The following is an 18,434-nucleotide window of genomic DNA, read 5'->3' on the forward strand; positions in this document are numbered from 1 at the left end:
ATGTACCAAAGAGAAACCAATTCGTCTCGTATTTCGTTCATGCCAAAGAGCTATGGATCACAAATCTAACTCTTTCAAAATGAGTATAAAATAGACAACAAGAACACATGATTTATAGTTGTGAACTTTAATGTAAGAGTTTTTCGTAGAACCAGCATTTAACGTAAATTTTGTATTCAACGTATATCGTTGGGAAATTTTATTATGACATTTATAGAGTTTGCAGATTTTTTTTTATTCTGTATGCTCTTACATTAAAAGGAAATGGCTAGAAGAAAATAAATAAGAAATTTCCCATGAAAACAAGTATAAACGTAACATCAGTAATATACTAATATCTATAATAAACGTCTTTAATTTTTTTTTAAAAATCTCAAACACTTTAGAATATGATTGGTTAATGACAGATAGTAAAATGGTGAGAAAAACGAAGTGGAAAAAGGAGGAGATAAATCTGTTAAATCGGAGAATTTTTTTCACTTGTTTAAAATGAGAGAATAATTTACTCTAGTTACCTTAATATTTAGAGTAAACCGGTGGAAAACTTATTTCACTTGGTTGACGTTAAAAGTAGAAATGAAAGTAAAAACTGGATTGAAAGTAAATATTTGTTCTAATCGCTATATACAGTCACACCCTTAATAATTAGCCTCTTGCAACCCTTTGGAAAAGGATACGTCGACCGGGAGTATGTATGAGTGCATCAAGTGAGCTGCTCGTGTATTGCATATAAGACAAAGATTCGAAAACCGTATGAAGGGACTTACATCTCTAATAATAAATAGATTCCGTTATGCAAAAAAATAATAATACAGATTTCGTTCCTTTCTTTGTTGGGAAAATCTCGTATGATACCCCAGTTAAGTCTCCATTTTAGCTATATGTTTACCATATGTATGCCCAACTGTTTTGGAAATTTCAACTGATGAATAATCTCCGCTAGTCACGCTTATAAAAATCAGAGTATGACTTAATTGGATTAAAAGCCGCAAAATAAGAAGTTTTATAAATTAGTGATACTTAGTTTAGAATAAACAATAATGTTGAAAAATGTGTAGGCTGTAGGGAAGTAAAATTCCATTATCAATTGATTTCAAGTGGACTAATTAACGACTCATTTTGAAAACTAGTCCAATATTACTTACTTTGAATAACTATTTTTTTTCTACCTTGAACAACTACGTATTGTTGCTATTTGAAATACACCACTATACGCGGATTCACATTCTGATAAATTTCAAATCCGGTTTCTCTACATTACATTCCTTTTTTGTTTTTATTTGTGAGAATAGTTTAGTAGTACTGAGATCAATACACAGAATTAAACAATATCCCTTGAAAGTTAGTATAAAACAATTGTAAGTTACATATAAAGAAGAATGCCCAAGTGATAATTAAACTCACAATGTTGAAATAACACTAAAAAAAAGTTTGAGAGATGTGAGAATATAATGAAGCATCGAGGATAAGTTGTTAAAACAAGCAAGTTTTTACTCTTTCTGTTTCATAAAGAGTATCATTTTGACATTTTTTTATTGTTATAGAAAAACATCATTTAGAATTTCAATATAATTTGTATTTACTTTTGGCTTAATACTAACTGCAAATTGTTTTGATTTTACAAACAATTTTATTTATCTCAAATACTGTTAGTTAAATAAATATAATTAATAAGAATATAAATGCATTTTAATCTGTGTAATAAGTGTAAATGATATTCTTTGAAATAGAAGGAGCATAAAATGTGTTTTAAAAAACAATAATTAGTGCTTGGAAGGGAATAAGTCTTCGTCTAGAAATATATATCCAATAGAAAGAAGGTTTCTTCATGTTGAACCAGGAGATTCAAACATGTTTCTAAATTCCTATTATCTATAATCAAGAATTTCTAAAGAGTCCAAACATTCTTTTACAAATGGTTGATCGTCAAATTGTGCTCCCGTTGTTTTTTTTTTGCTAACCCTCACTTCAAGAGAATTTATTGGTTTTGCAAAGAATTTGGAGAAACTAAAATGAAATGCTTGTACTACAAAGGTAAATTAAACTAAATGATATAAACATGTTTAAAAACATAACCATATTTATTTTATGACAATACAAGGATAATTAGCCAAATTTCTCGTGAAATGAATCATCATAATCACTAGCACTAGTTTTCCATCTTTTAAGAGTTTCGGGAAGAGTTGACAAAAAAAGTCATGGGTTAAGCAAGAAAGTAAAATGAAACCAATGATTTGATCCGCAAACAATCTGTAATACTCCTAAATTTTAAAAATACTGCATGGATGGTAGCTAGTAATCTGGATGATCAGTCGACGTCGTTACATTTTATGAACCATTAGCAATAAATATTAGAACTGTACTTGTCTTGCAAAATAATGTTGTGATATACATATTTAATTATAGAACATTACATTATTGTAATATATATCCATTTGACATACTTTGTATATTTTTTTGAGGACATAGGATGGCTTATATATAGTCAAGAGTTGATATGCATTACGTAACACATGTATTGTATTCGTAAATTTTCTTTTTGGAAGCTTCTAATACTAATTTTTCTCATTTTACTATATTATTCTATTTTATTAAACCACGTTCTTGCTGAAAGAAATACTTAAAAAGAATACAGAATGTTAAATGTGAAATCGAATATGTGAAGTTCTATAAAATATGAAAGAAAACCAAGCTAACAGGGAACATAAAGTAGCATTGAGGATATTAAGAAGCTCCAAAGTGGAGAACACAAGTGCTTTCTTAATTATTATTACTTTTTCTCATCTTTCATCTCCATGCTTCCCAAAAGAAACATGATGTTTATTTAAAGACATACATTTTTGTCCTTAAACCATTTTGTCGCTTCAAATTGCTTTAAATCTTTCGGTTTATTTAATATACATATTTTGCCCCGTTTAAAAGGATATCTTATGTAAGATGGCTATCAAAAAACTATATTAATGACGATGAAAGTGTGAAAACATCTATAAGATATTGGATTTGTTTTCTCTACCGGTGATACTATATAATAAACCATCAAGTCGTAATTAGCAATTAGTGGATTGTGATTTCATTTTCCATCATGTTTAAGAAGAGTATCTTTATATATATAGTGAAGATTATAGATTGTATAACTTAATTGGATTTAACATTTAAGTTTATAACTTCAATATGAACAGTAATTTCTTCCCGCTTACGACGTATAGGCAAATAAACATATACACGTGGGATATCCATATCGAATTGAACCTATTAGGAGCATTATTTAATGAATAATGTCCTTATCGGATCTTAAAAAAGACCCAAGATCCGAGATCTCAGAATATCCAAATTGTTTGTTATGTTTTGACTCGTGAATCAATCTGATATAGAATACTAAGATTTGACGTGTACTCCGGTCAAATTAGTCAAAGAGATCTTCGAGTTAGTCAACCCACTCGTGCGTTTTGGAGTCTTTAATTTTTGTTGACAAGTCAACAAGGAAAGCTTTGCTCAAAGCTACTTTTAAAACATTATTTAACTGGCATTAGTAAATGGTTTTTCTAACTAAATCACTTTCTCTTATCTGATGATTAAACAAAGTTGTGAACATGGTTGAATATAAGGTTTTCTACGATTTTCTTGGTCGTAGTTACATGGTGGCTTACTCGTTTATATATGTCTAACAACGAAGTCATATATTAAATATTGTAGATTAGTACTTCCATCTAGTAGCTATAGAGCCAACAAGTTATTAGTCAAAGAGGAGGTTAACCATAAAATATAAACTAAGTGAGAATCCACTTTAATTTCAAATGTCTAGTCGAAGCAAAGCCCATATTTAATACCGGGTTCTAAATATTTTCCTTAAAGCTAAGTGGCGAAGATCAAATGGAGTTGTGTGATATGTGTGTTCATCAACCGTCAACGAGTTAATATAACAAAACCTAAAAACTATTGTTGTTTCGTGTTTATTATTTACTTTCCGAAATTTCTGTACAACATTCGTTACTGATGCGTGGAGTTACCATGATCGATTGGATTCCAACATTAATATGAAACTAGATTTTGACCCGCCCTTGAAAGGGCGGGTATATTTTTTGTTTTAACGTTTTTGAGAAATTTAACTTTTATATTTATGTTATTTTTTGTAATCATATTTATATTAAATGTTGATTTAATTGAATATAATTTTTGGTAACTATATTAAATATGTCAAACTGCATAACTATTCACTTATACTATATGCATTTCAGATTTTTTTTTAAAAAAAATTATAAAGTTTGCAATATATTATATTTTTTTATTAGTTACCTAACATAATAGTCAAAAATATCCGTATTTAAAAAGATCTGAAAATTAAAGTCTCATACTCTATTAGACCTATATACTTAAACTTTTCTTAAAAAATGTTATATCCGAAAACCAATATGAAATTCAACCTGCACCGAAAACTGAACAAAACATTTGAAAAGTGTTTGAAAAAGATAAATTCTAATATATTATGTTATATATCTATATATATGGTTAATATGGTCTTCAATAACTTTAAGTAAAATCACATTTAATAAATGTTGTTAATTAAATGACTTATTTAAACTCTGTTAAGCTAAATGAGTTTATATGAATTTTCTATTTCTATTAAAAATCCAGTTAAACCCTGTTAAATCCTATTTTAACATTATGTGCTTTGTAAATTAATAGAGAGTTAAGTTTTTTAACTATGAAACCAGAATATTATATTTAGTTACATAAAATAAAGAATTATATTTCATTTTTGAAAGAGTAAAACATGGGAATAATTAGTTGGACATAACACTTATAAATTGGCATGATTCTGATTTAATAAAATAGATTTAAATTTTAATATATGACTGTTAAAAAACAGTATATGATTTAAATAGACTAATATATACCTTAACATTCATTAACTATGTTGATATTAGTATTATTATTGGGACTGTGTTAATGGTGTTCATATAGGTCCTAATTTAATATGGTCCATAACAGATTAAAATGATAGTTTGTTCTAATAATTATAATTCGAATATAGAACAGTGTAATATAATTAAAAAGAAAAGAATAATGTCAGAAAAAAAGAAAGGACTGATTATTGCTGAATGAAACCGTAGACTTTGACATAAGTGGGTCCGGAAATGAGAGAATCAAATGGAAGTTATAAACAAAATCATGGTTATATAAAGAAATAATAAATGATGCAGTTATAAAAATTACCCCTAAATAATAGGAATACATAATTGAACACAACTTTTATCAATCGGTCAATTTGCTGTTTTAATAGAATAGATTTAGGGAAGGCAAATCCTCGTACCAAGGCGGGAAACAATAGAAAAATATAGTGAAATGAACAAGTCAAAGATGAACTCATGTATGGAGAAATAACGAAATATGCAGTTGTGAGGTCAATGAGATATTCAGTGTCGCTGGTTTAGGAAAAAAATAGCTATTGTGATTCGAGAGAGTTGGTAAGATAGATGTTAAAGTCAAACACCAACTCTTTTGTTGTTCCAAAATAAACAACATTTTCAGATCGCTCGATGTTTATGCTACCTGCAAAACTTTGTTACATTTAATTTTTTTTGTATAATAATTTTAGGGAATAAATACACCATAAGTTACAAAGCGAAAATATTACTCAAAAATTATAGGCAAATTCCGGTTATCATATATTCTTGTTATCTTACCTGTTAAATAGTTGTCTTTAATTCTAAAAAATATTAAAATATTTCAGGCTTAAAAAAACAAAGTAAACACTTTATCAGAGTTTAACAGATCAATATATGAAAAAAATATATATATATATATGAAATTTAATGTATTCGTATAATTTTACATTGCTTATACCTTGATTGAGCCCATGTATAGTGTAGTTAGAAAAACAAACGTATAAATGTTGGGCTTATAAGAGGAGAACGGGCCAGAATCCTTGTGGACTGTGCTTCTTTCTTACATAAGAGAAAATATAAAGATGACTTGCCATTGTTTTCATCAAATAACGCAAACCGTATAGTTTTTATGATACAAGACGACATATCACTCATCTACGAAAACACGAAAGGACACGTTGTTCACATATGGTGGACTTTAGTCATATGTGGATTAGGGTGGTCTTTTTCTAAAGCTATCTTAGATATGCAACTTTTTAACTTTACCCGTTTATCGTTCTAGTTTAAGGTTAAGTATATATTTCCTTTTCATCAACTTTTATGTTTTAGAACTTGTCTTCGTAAAATTGAACTATTTCATTCAGTTTGATCATGATATTGAACCAACTGATACAAGAAAACAACTAGTATAAGAAAAGTAGAAAACCTCTGAGAAAACAATTATCATTCTAGTTTTTACTTTTTATAATAAGAGATGTGTATTTAAAACGATGTTTTGAATGAAAAATAGTCGAACATTATTATTATTATTATTATTATTATTATTATTATTATTATTTGAGAGTTGTGTGTGTGAGTTCCTTTTTTCTTAACAATTAGTATTATACTTTGACAGGTAACTTTGCGAAATGGCGGATTGATATATTAAATGTGATTTCGTAAATATTTTACCAATCAACAAAAATTACGGAATGAAAGAAAAATACGAAAAACATAAATTTGCGTTTTTGCTAACAAAAATACAAAGAAAATTTCTAATAAATGGAAAATAGAGTTTTAGTTGATTATTTACAAGATTAACACTTTCATATTATAAAATTATATGATACTACCTTTTCAAAATTTTAAATAAATAAAATAATTTTTAATGGTAAATAGTTATGTTGTAAATAAAATTATATTATAATTTGTTTTTAAATATTATAAAATGTTGTAATTTATTATTAAAATGTATTGAAAAATAAGCTAAATATTTATAATAAATAATTTTAGTAAATGTTAATTATTGATATTTGTCTTTTCTTATAATGAAGTAAATACCATATAAAATATTTTAATCAGTTTAATATGTATTCTATCATTCTGTATATTTTAAAAATTTCTGTAGTTTAATTATTTTTTTCTGCAGTTTAACACCTTTTCTGTGGAATTATAGTTACCAATCGGAGCCTTACTTTGCAATATAAAATAAGTAACTTTAACTCTCAAAAAAGACATAACGTAAAATATTAAAACAAGCAAAGCCAACAACACCACACGATCACTCAAACACAAACTCGTAATAGTAAAAAAAATCCTAATCCATGGAATTAGCGGGCAACCTATTTCCGTAACGTTTATTAATTTCCATCCACCAATCAATTTACCATTTTCTGCATGTCCAATCATTTTCGAGGTTTCCTGCAGTCGATGAGAACGGTTGAGTGCGACGACGACGACGAAGAAGTTAGGGTTGGTGAAGATGATATTTCCTAAGAGCTTGATCGAGGATCTTCACAAATGGGGTTGCATGAAGCAGACGGGCGTGAGCCTCAGGTACATGATGGAGTTTGGTTCCACGCCTACTGAGAAGAACCTTTTGATCTCCGCGCAGTTTCTCCACAAGGAGCTTCCGATTCGCGTCGCGAGGAGGGCGATCGAACTCGAGACGCTGCCTTACGGTCTCTCCGAGAAACCTGCCGTCTTGAAGGTAAGGTTTCCGGTGGTGTTTTTGTGAGTATTTTCGATGGAGTTTGTGGTTCGAATCGGTTAGGTTTTGGAGAATTTTGTTGGAATCAAATTGTTTGATCGTTAAACATTGGTTTATTCCGGTTTACGGTTTGATTCTTGTGAGTTTTGCGATTGTGTTTCGATCTCGAATAGGCTATGAAGAATTTCTATACCCTACACGAGTTTGGTTTTTCATTTTGTTATGAAATTGTTTAATGAATGATGTAAACTGGTTAGGCCAATTCAGTTATTGTCGGTTTTAAGCTGGAAGTCTATAATAAACTACAATTTAATATGGTATCAGAGCCTATCGAGTTCTTCGGATTGTGAACTTGAACATTCATTTCTAATTATTTTCGATCGAGTTTGTGATTCGAATCAAACAGGGTTTTGTAGAATTTTGCTGGAATCAAATTGTTAAACTGCGTTTCATTGGTTTATTCCGGTTTACTGTTTGATTCTTGTGAGTATTGCAATTGTGTTTCGATCGAATTTCGAAATCTAATAGGTTTTGAAGAATTTCTATACCTTACATGAGTTTGGTTCTTCTAATTGGTATGAAACTTTTTAATGAATTAAATAAAATGGTTAGGATCAATTCAGTTATTGTCGGTTTTAAGTTGGAATACTATAATAAAAAATGTAAGCTGATATCAGAGCCAATCGAATACTGTTCTTTGGATTGTGAACTTGAACGTTCATTTCTAATTATTTGTTCATTTCTAATTATTTAAATTCGATAAAATATAAAATAAGATACTGTGTGAAGGCTTTTAATGTTTGTGCTACAGTGAAAGAGAATCCTTATAACAGTTTTTGATGTGTAATCTTCGGAGTGACGTAAGATTTGGCAATTTTGACACTCTTTTTCAATAGCTTCTTCAAGATTGTCTGCTGTTTTGTTTGGTAGGTAAGGGATTGGTATCTGGAATCATTCAGGGACATGAGAGCTTTTCCTGAGATCAAAGATACTGCTGACGAGAAAGACTTCACTCAGATGATCAAGGCCGTGAAAGTAAGGCACAACAACGTGGTTCCCATGATGGCACTCGGTGTTAACCAGCTCAAGAAAGGAGTCCATTTCTACGAGAATCTTGATGAGATTCATCAGTTTCTTGATCGCTTCTACTTATCCCGTATAGGCGTCCGTAACCTTATTGGTAAAGACTTGCTTTTTTTTTTTAATTTCTCTCTCTGTTCTCTCCTCCACTCAACTGAAACATCTTCGTTTTATAAAATGAAAAATTCTCAGGGCAGCATGTTGAGTTGCATAATCCAAACCCGCCACGTCATTGTGTGGGTTACATTCACACTAAGATGTCTCCTATGGAGGTAGCGAGGAACGCCACCGAAGATGCCCGGTCTATTTGTTATAGAGAGTATGGTTCTGCTCCGGAGATCAACATATATGGTGATCCAAGTTTCACCTTTCCGTGAGTTTTGTCCGCTTGTTTTCTTCTTTGGATTCATTCTGTAGCTTACGAACTTACGTCTTTTACTACTCATTTTTACAGGTATGTGCCAACCCATTTGCATCTTATGGTGTATGAGCTAGTCAAGAACTCTCTACGTGCTGTCCAAGAGCGGTATGTTGATTCCGATAGAGTTGCACCACCAGTCCGCATAATAGTTGCTGATGGAATCGAAGATGTTACCATAAAGGTTATTTGCTTTCTCTTTTGTGCAAGGCGTTTTATCTTTTGTTGACTATTGTTGTGGGTGAATGTAATAGGTCTCAGATGAAGGTGGAGGTATACCGAGAAGTGGTCTCCCCAAAATATTCACTTATCTTTACAGCACGGCGACAAACCCGCTTGAAGAGGAAATGGAATTTGGAACAGCTGATGTTCCCGTGATTATGGCTGGTTATGGTTATGGTCTGCCAATTAGTCGCTTGTATGCTCGTTATTTTGGTGGAGATTTGCAGATCATATCCATGGAAGGATACGGTGAGTCAAATACTTGTTCCATTTTAATGTTTTGAGATCATATTCATTAAAGATAGTTTTAATTTGTGTGTTATTAAAAAAATTGTAGGGACTGATGCTTACTTGCACCTGTCGCGCCTTGGAGATTCACAAGAGCCTTTGCCCTGAGAAAATCTCCCAGTTCAGGCTAGTGAACAGAGCTTTGACATACTAATGGTAGACGCGGGATCTACTTTGTTCACTAAGTTTTTTTTTCAGTTTATTTGATGTACATACATTATTACACTCTGATTTATGCTTCCTTGATTCGAAACTCAGATATGGAGGTTATTCCAAGTGAGTTAAATCTCCCTCTGACTTGTAATTTTATTTGATTCAAAACATTTTGTAAGCAAAAACCGTTATTGGTTTATATATATTTGATATGATAAAAAAATTTATTGAAGAATGTCCTTCATTTGTATTTGGTTATTTGATATTGGTTCGGCCACCACGTCGTAGCATAAGCCGAGCTTTGAGCTATAGCCGTAGTCCTAGCCCGGTTTATGAAAGACGTGATAAGCAACCACATGTTTTGGGTTAGATATTAAACCACCAGTTGAGTCTATCGTGAACCCAGACACTGTGGCATCAACGGCTCTTGAAACCGTGGTTCCTACACCATTTGTCTGAAAGACAAGGGAATGTGATTGTCAAGACTCAAGACAGAGGTAGAAGCTGTTTTTTAGTACTTGATTAGTCAAAAACTTGGTGAATCTGTAGGCTAATATCAGTGTTCAGCTCTACCAAACTATGAATCACACAACCAATCCATTTTATGATTTATGTGACATCTTATTCATAAGACAATTTCAAAAAAATGTCAAATACAAGACACAACTAAACTTAATCGCTTTTGCGGTCTCCCTGTCTGCTAGTCTTTTTAGCATAGTTCTTGGAATGGAAGTTGAAGAAGAGAGCCAAAAGAGAAGCATTAAAAGCAGCGTTGAAACACCACCCCCAAATCCCAGAGCAACCCGACCCGAACAAATGCTCTCGGAGCATCCAACCGGACAAACCGAAGCTGAAAACAAACTGCACAATCTGACAATCCGTCACCAACCTCTTCCACCTCGGCCTCGATCCCACAGCGCATAGGAAGTAATAGCCGTACATAATAACATGAACCGTCGAATTCGTCACGAGCGCGACCGGAAACATCGACTGCCGGGTCCTCAGCCAGAGGAAGCACATGACCACAACCGTCGCGTGGTGGTACACGTGGAGGAAGGACAACCGTTGGATTGATTTGCCGAGTATGATGAGGATTGTGTCTCCAAACTCCAGGATCTTCGAGAGGTAGAAGACTTGAGCCCAGAAGAAAAGCGGCCCGCTAGGTTTCACGTCCAATGGGAAACAGATCGCGTTGAACAAACTTGTTGTCGGATCTGTGGTGATGGAGAGAGTGCAACCAATAGCCATGATCAAAGATAGAAGGCAGAGGATGAGGCTGTGGAGGGCTGTGATTGGTTTGAGAATTTTGGGACCGAGAGAAGGGAGTGAATCGATGGCAGATCGGAGGAGTAACGTGGCGGAGAGGTAGACTGAGACTACAACGGACACGAAGAGGACGGTGGAGCCAAGAGTCTCACCTTCCGTCCACGTAAAATTGATGATGTTTGGGTGGTTCACGAGCCAGTAAGTGAGGGTAGAGTGAAGTGATGCCATTGCTTGAATCTCAGTGATCGTCGGAGAAGTTAGAAGGTACGGGGGCGGAGAGACGAAAGGTTGAGACACGACATGAGAGACTTATCTTTATGCAAGTGGGTCCCGTGGAATCATATCTTTTCGTCTTACCGGATCGTATTATATTATTTGATTAATGGGATGATGGATTGCATTGTTCATTTTTTATCATGCATGACGTGGGAGTGTAATATATATTTTTTCTTTAATATTAACATATTTTTTTTTTGGTAAAAAAAAAGATGTTGTTTTGAAGTTTGTATATGTTTTGAAGTTTTAGTTATTAATAGAAATTTTAGCTGTCAATGTGATGATTATGAAAGCTATATTAAATTAAGCATTTTAACAACTATTTTATTTATATAAAATGTAACATTACACATAAAATAATATAAATACAACCAAATGCAAATCTAAATTAAGCATTTATGGATTAATGAAAATATTTTTTTGCCATGGTTTTCCATCGTAATATTTAACAAATGCTATGAATTCTGGCGTTTGTTGAAAATAAAGATCGCAAAATTATATCGAAAACTGTTAAAATCGTGTGGTTGAGAATCACTAACCCACGTGACTCGCCCTTAAGTGTATAGAGTAAAAATAGTTCAGACCTAACTGTATAGAGAAAGGGAGCGCTCTTTAGTAAACCAAGTCGTTCTTATCCTTCTTTTTCCTCCTTCCAAACAAGGAAAATGACGAATCCTTCAGATAAAGTTGTAGTTAAATGGGTGAATGACACACGGGGTCGAGTTTGTTGGGTCATACTGGCTAGCCTCTGCCTATGTGGATTCAAACAGTTGATGGAAGTCTTCAAAGACGAGAGCCAAGTTATCTACAAGTATGTTGGGATGAGTTTGGTGTCTCTCTACGTGATTTTACTGGTCAAGTCTCTGTGCTCTGAAACTCCAACCATAGCTTATAGGTCTGGTTCCTGTCTACGGTCGTTTGTGCCGTTGGTGTTTTTCTTCATCATCTTCACAATCTAATATCACCGAACCCTAGGAGTCTCTATTCTCACTTTATCCATCCTTTTTGGTGTAGTGGCTTCAGTGCAATTGCTTTTTCCGATATATGAGTTCTATGTGGGTTATGTTATGGTCATCATAGCTTTGGAAATCTCTGTAGCTTACGGTGTTGTTGACAATGATCTTGATGAGGTCATGGCGTCATGCCTTTCGGGTTTATTTTCTCCTATATTTTCTTGTGTGAGATGATAATTGGTGTTATCAACTATCCAGGAAATCACCGCTTCTTTAATCGCTATTGACATGTTTCTTCATCAGTTTTACTTGTGTTTTTAATCTTCCTTTGTTTCATCTTAATTATTTCAGTTTGAGTAGTTTATCTTTATGAATGTAATTTTTGTCAAAGTTAATGTTAAGCCCATAAAAATAAGCTATATTGATCGAGCTAGCAAACCATATTGATTGAGCTTGTTCGAAATACGAAAACATGAAAGTGACGAAAGTTTAATTTCTGCTGGTTCAATTGGGTAACTAACTCTCACCAATTGACATATCAAAATATATATACTTAATATACAGAATATACAGACTTGGCTCTACTTGGCGGTTTAACATTGGAGTTTTCACTTCTTTTTATTCATCCTTGTGTCTATATGCTCCTCCAACTTAAGGCACAAATTAGAGCCAAGTCTCCCCGTTAGGAAACTGTATATAATGCATTATTTTCCGTCACCAGACAGCAAATGTAAGACGTTTGAAAGTTGCACTATATTTTGAAATCATTTTCAAGTCTGTATAATAACATATAAAGATGCAACAAACATCTCAGTTTCCATGATTAGTAGTGGCCACTATAAATGACAAGTACCGCTTAGTCTCTCCAGAATGCATAAATGTAGTTGTCAATGTGTAATATTAATAGAAGTTTTAGCTGTCAGTGTGGTGATTTTTGGAAGTAATTTATTTAAATCAGAGGTGCCAGGTTCGATTTTTCTCTAATACCTTTCTCTTTTAAAAAAAAAAACACAGATTAAAGAACAATTTTAGCAAAAAAAAAAACATAGTTCGAAGATATGTAAATTATATGTTTTGGGTCTATAAGTTCTATTATTTTGGGCTTATAATCCATTTTGGTAGACCTTAACAAAAATGAATGTATGTAAAGGAAAAGGAAGCGTTTAGGGTTAACCTAACGAAGATGTTCACCAAGTGACTCGCATACGGCATATCTCACTGATGACATTGGACTGGAGAAGTGATGGAGGGGATGCTCATGAGAAGAAAAGAGAGTTAAGGAGACTGAGCAGCATTAAGCTCGGTGTAGCGGACGGAGGAAGTGGCTCGGCCGAAGGAGTGGAGTTGATGAGACGAGATGTGTCTTTTCAGAATCCAAGAGTTTGGAGAAAGTGCACATGATACGGAGCTTATGTTACTTCAGAGAACGAGGAGGAGATATTAGTCCAAGGTCGTCCGCCGGAGGAACTCTCAGTCCACGATTCGCTGTCGCCTGTGGTGTAGGAGAAAAAGAGATTTTCTAATTTAAGAAAGTCGTCTAGTGATCACAGTTCAGCGTATGTGTTTTTGTCTCTATTTATTATATGGATTTGTTCAAATATTATTTTATTAATTATTATGATATTACTGAATTGAAATAAAGTCCGAGAAATTTGTTAATTTCAGGAAAATCATGCGAAATGAAGATAATCATGTAAATTTAAAATAAGAAGATATTGGATTATAAATTTCTCTTGATAAATTTAGCTACAACAAACAAAGATATTGGACATATATTCTCTTAACTGTTCTATATAACTCTGTTTTAGGTATTAAATCCGAGATCTAGTTTCATAAGCTTTGTATTGTTGGAAAATGTCAGCAACGCCTGACGATGGAGGCCATTCCCTTCCCTCGCCGACCACTTCTCTTCCCCAAGTGAGTTCTCGATGATAAGGGTTTCTCTCTATATTTATTATTAGGAGTTTTGTCTTACTATAAGTTTTTCTTTATCAAGACGGCGGATACAGAATCCAATGATCAGCAGGTCACTCTAATTGGCCGTGCAATTTACTATATTTTGGGAGTGTCCTCTCTAATATGTTTTTCCAACTCGATTGGGGATGTTTGGCCGTCCAAGAGAGAAGATGGAACGCTCATAGAGATCCCAAACTCCAAATATGCAGCAGTGGTTCTCGCATCTCTATATGCCATTGCTCTAGCTCGAACGCTCTTCTTCGATCGCCCACCTCGATGCGACAAGATTGGGCCATATGTAGAAGTGTTTTACTCATTGTGCCTCTTTATCACCGCATTCGTTATTGCTTTCACATACCGTAGTGACCCTGACGTGAGGTTCTTTGCAATGTCTGCGATCACTTGTGCCATCGCCATTTTCCAGCTAACACATCCGCTGGAGGAATTTTACGTAGGGAAAACTTTGTTTGTTATTGTATGGACTGCTTTTGTTACTGAATGTTTTAACGGAGGTAGCAAAGATGTGGTTATGGGATTCATTGGTGGGTTTTGTCTTGTGTCCATAGGTATTGCTTCCCATTTATCGATAAATGATCTGACGCAGCGCCTCACACAGGTTTAGCATCTAGGTTCTTCTTTAAATCGAGATCATTATACTTCTGGTGTTATTAGGATTTTGATTTATCTCTTAGTTATTATTTCCTTTTTATGTCTTTAGACAATCCTTTTTACATCGGTGTTAGGATCGACTTTAGCTTAGTATCTATAGGAACTAGCTCTTAATGTAATCGTTACCTTTTATTGAATAATTTCAGCTTTAAAGTTCATCTCTTTAGTTTGTTTTCGGCAATTCCTTTGTGAATCAGAGCTATAAACAAGCTCACAGTCAATCTTTGGGTATTCATATACTCTACGAAGTTTGATTTAACGTCTCGCTGTGCCATGATCGCGAAACAAATCATTTATGTTCTTAATGTCATTGCATATAAATGTGTTGGATTTTTATTTGTCCAAAAAAATAATAATAAATGTGTTGGATTTTATTAAATCTATATCTAACTCTAGATTGTTTGATTAGTACGATATTGTTCACTGGACCTTATGCCTCATACTAATAGTTGTATAATTTCTAATGTGGAATTTTGTTTGATATTTCACATTCTCCCACTCACACTAAGGAGTATACTCATCTCGCGTGTTTTTTTTCCTTTGAGAATGTGTCTCCCACAACATCTCGGTTCTTTGAGAATGTCATCACAGGTTCCATGATCATCTTGACTGTTTCTACCGACACTCTTTTGTTCTTACTTGAAGGATATTTTGGTTTTCTTGCAGAACTTCATCAACCTGGTGCTCTGATACCAATGTTCATGGATTTACTTTTGGTTTTCTTCCCAAAAAGTCTTGTACTAATAGAGTTAGAAATCTATTTATATATTAGACTTTTCTTTATCTAATTTAATTTCAATGTGGGACTTTGTTTGATATTTCACAAAATGACGTGACTATATGTTTTATTTGGTTGGTTTTAATGATCGACCATTTCTTTTGAATAAAACTCAATATTTTCCTTTTGATGAAAGTATTTTATGCTTTTTTTGTCTCCACCAATACTTCTCGAACTACATTTCATCAACGAATCAATGTTCTCTTTCACTAGTTTTACAACTAGTTTATAACTGAGTTTTGAAACCACAAACAGTTTTAAAACTTAATAAAAAAATGTCAAGATTGTAGAATTGTCAAAAGTTTCAAGAGCTTAGTATGACCATTAGTTAAGCTACTATAGCTTTTTATAACACTATAGGCCATGAAAGAGAGTTTAATATACACAAATTCAAATGTAGAATGTGTTTAGAAATTTTAAAACAACACTAAAGATCATAGGTTTCAGTATATAGAACATTTACCGAAAAACTCAATATTTTCGTAGAGGGTTGGTTAACACATAGATTTTGAGAAAAATTTAAGAATATGAAAATATTGTTTTTGCATATTTGCATTCTTCACTAAGATATGATGAAGGTCAAAGAGGTTTGAAACCTATGTTGTCTCCGTTTTTCTAGAGAATAACGATTTTATAGTTGTTAATCCACCAATTTAGGGAGTATTATGAAGTTTTACTAAATTAATTGACAAAAAATATAAACGATGCCTACATACCATGAAAGAGAATATAATATACACTAATACATATATAGAATGTGTTTAGAAATTTTTAAAACAACACTAAAGATCATAGGCTTCATTATATATAGCATTTACAAAAAAAAATCAATATTTTCGTAGGGGTTAACACATGAATTTTGAAAAAACTTCAAAAATATGAAAATATTGTTTTAATGCATAGTTGCATCCTTCAAAGAGGTCTGGAACTTTTTTGTCTCCGTTTCTGTGGAAAGTTGCGATTTTATAGTGGATAGTCGATCAATTTAGGGTGTATTATGAAGTTTTACTAAATTAACAGATAAAAAATTAAAAAGATGTCCATGTACCATGAAAGAGAGTTTAATATACATTAATACAAATGTACAATGTGTTTAGAATTTTTCAAACAACACTAAAGATCATAGACTTTAGTATATAGAGCATTTACTGAAAAATTTAATATTTTCGTAGGGGTTAGCCCATAGATTTTGAGAAAAATTCAAAAATATGAAAATTATGTTTTAATGCATAGTTGCATCCTTAAATAACATATGATGAAGGTCAAAGAGGTTTGGAACTTTTGTTGTCTCCCTTTCCCTAGAAAATAGCGATTTTATAGTGGTTAGTCCACCAATTTAGGGATAATTATGAAGTTTTACTAAATTAAGTGACAAAAAATTAAAACGATGTCCATATACCATGAAAATGAGTTTAATATACATTAATACAAATTTAGAATGTGTTTTGAAATTTAAAAACAACCCCAAAGATCATATGCTTCATTATTAGAGCATTTACCGAAAAAATCAGTATTTTTCGTAGGGGGTTAACCCACAGATTTTGAGAAAAATTCAAAACTATTAAAATTCTATCTTAATGCATAGTTGCATCCTTCACTAACATATTATGAAGGTCAAAGAGGTTTGAAACCTTTTTTGTCTCCGTTTTTCTAGAGAATAGCGATTAGTCCACCAATTTAGGGAGTAATATGAAGTTTTACTAAATTACTTGACAAAAAATTAAAACGATACCCATGTACCATGAAACAGAGTTTAATATACATTAATAGAAATGTAGAATGTGTTTAGAAACTTTAAAACAACCCCAAAGATCATAGGCTTCATTAATAGAGCATTTACCAAAAAATTTAGTATTTTCGTAGGGGTTAACCCATACGTTTTCAGAAAAATTCAAAAATATAAAAATTCTATTTTAATGCATAGTTGCATCCTTCAGTAACATATGATGAAAGTCAAAGATGTTTGGACCTTTTGTTGTCTCCATTTCCCTAGAAAATAGCGATTTTATAATGGTTAGTCCAGCAATTTAGGGAGTATTATGAAGTTTTATTAATTGCCAAAAAATTAAAGCGATGCCCTTTTTTTTCTTTCACAAAACACATTCATTCTTAAATTAGTTTGGTGGGGGCATTAAGGTAGCCACAACCACCCCTTGTTCATACAAACTTAAAGCATTCTTGGCTAACAAATCAGCCTCACCATTTCTCTCTCGCGATAACCAAGCAAAACTAACCACATCAAAAGCGTTAGACAGAATGTGAATATCCTCCACCACACCGTAGATCTCCAACAGAGGGTCCTTGCCGTTGATAGCATTAATCAACAATCGTGAGTCTGAATCAAATCTCACGTCCTTTACTCCCAGCCTACAACACGTCATCATCGCTTCCTTCATGGCTAGGGCTTCCCATGTACCATAAAAATGAGTTTATTATACATTAATACAAATGTAGAATGTGTTTAGAAATTTTAAAACAACCTCAAAGATCATATGCTTCATTACTATAGCATTTACCGAAAAATTCAGTATTTTCGTAGGGGTTATTAGCCCATCGATTTTGAAAAAAATTCAAAAATATGAAAATTCTGTTTTAATGCATAATTGCATCCTTCACTAACATATGACGAAGGTCAATGAGGTTTGGAACTTTTGTTGTCTCTATTTCCCTAGAAAATAGCGATTTTATAGTGGTTAGTCCGCCTATTTAGGGAGTATTATGAAGTTTTACTAATTTAATTGACAAAAAACTTAAAACGATGCCCATGTACCATGAAAATAACTTTAATATACATTAATCT

The 18,434-nt window shown here is 32.6% G+C and overlaps 3 protein-coding genes across 3 annotated transcripts; 2 read left to right on the forward strand and 1 right to left on the reverse strand.

Moving 5' to 3' along the window:
* Positions 1-7,218: 7,218 nt before the first annotated feature.
* LOC106453000 (pyruvate dehydrogenase (acetyl-transferring) kinase, mitochondrial-like) lies at positions 7,219-9,968 on the forward strand. The gene is made up of 6 exons (XM_013895213.3): positions 7,219-7,575; positions 8,506-8,755; positions 8,848-9,028; positions 9,110-9,257; positions 9,328-9,544; positions 9,633-9,968. Exons 1-6 carry the CDS (start codon positions 7,348-7,350, stop codon positions 9,689-9,691), a joined length of 1,083 nt encoding a protein of 360 aa, XP_013750667.1. The 5' UTR covers positions 7,219-7,347; the 3' UTR covers positions 9,692-9,968.
* Positions 9,969-10,318: 350 nt separating this feature from the next.
* Positions 10,319-11,397, reverse strand: LOC106453001 (elongation of fatty acids protein 3-like). The gene has a single exon (XM_013895214.3). It carries the CDS (start codon positions 11,228-11,230, stop codon positions 10,409-10,411), a length of 822 nt encoding a protein of 273 aa, XP_013750668.2. The 5' UTR covers positions 11,231-11,397; the 3' UTR covers positions 10,319-10,408.
* A 2,497-nt stretch (positions 11,398-13,894) lies between these two features.
* On the forward strand, positions 13,895-15,031 carry LOC125609111. Its single transcript, XM_048780086.1, has 2 exons — positions 13,895-14,148; positions 14,228-15,031. The coding sequence occupies exons 1-2, from the start codon at positions 14,086-14,088 to the stop codon at positions 14,807-14,809; spliced, it is 645 nt and encodes a 214-aa protein (XP_048636043.1). The 5' UTR covers positions 13,895-14,085; the 3' UTR covers positions 14,810-15,031.
* The last annotated feature ends 3,403 nt before the right edge of the window (positions 15,032-18,434 follow it).

This window comes from Brassica napus, chromosome A5, assembly GCF_020379485.1.
Source record: "Brassica napus cultivar Da-Ae chromosome A5, Da-Ae, whole genome shotgun sequence".
NCBI lineage: Eukaryota > Viridiplantae > Streptophyta > Magnoliopsida > Brassicales > Brassicaceae > Brassica > Brassica napus.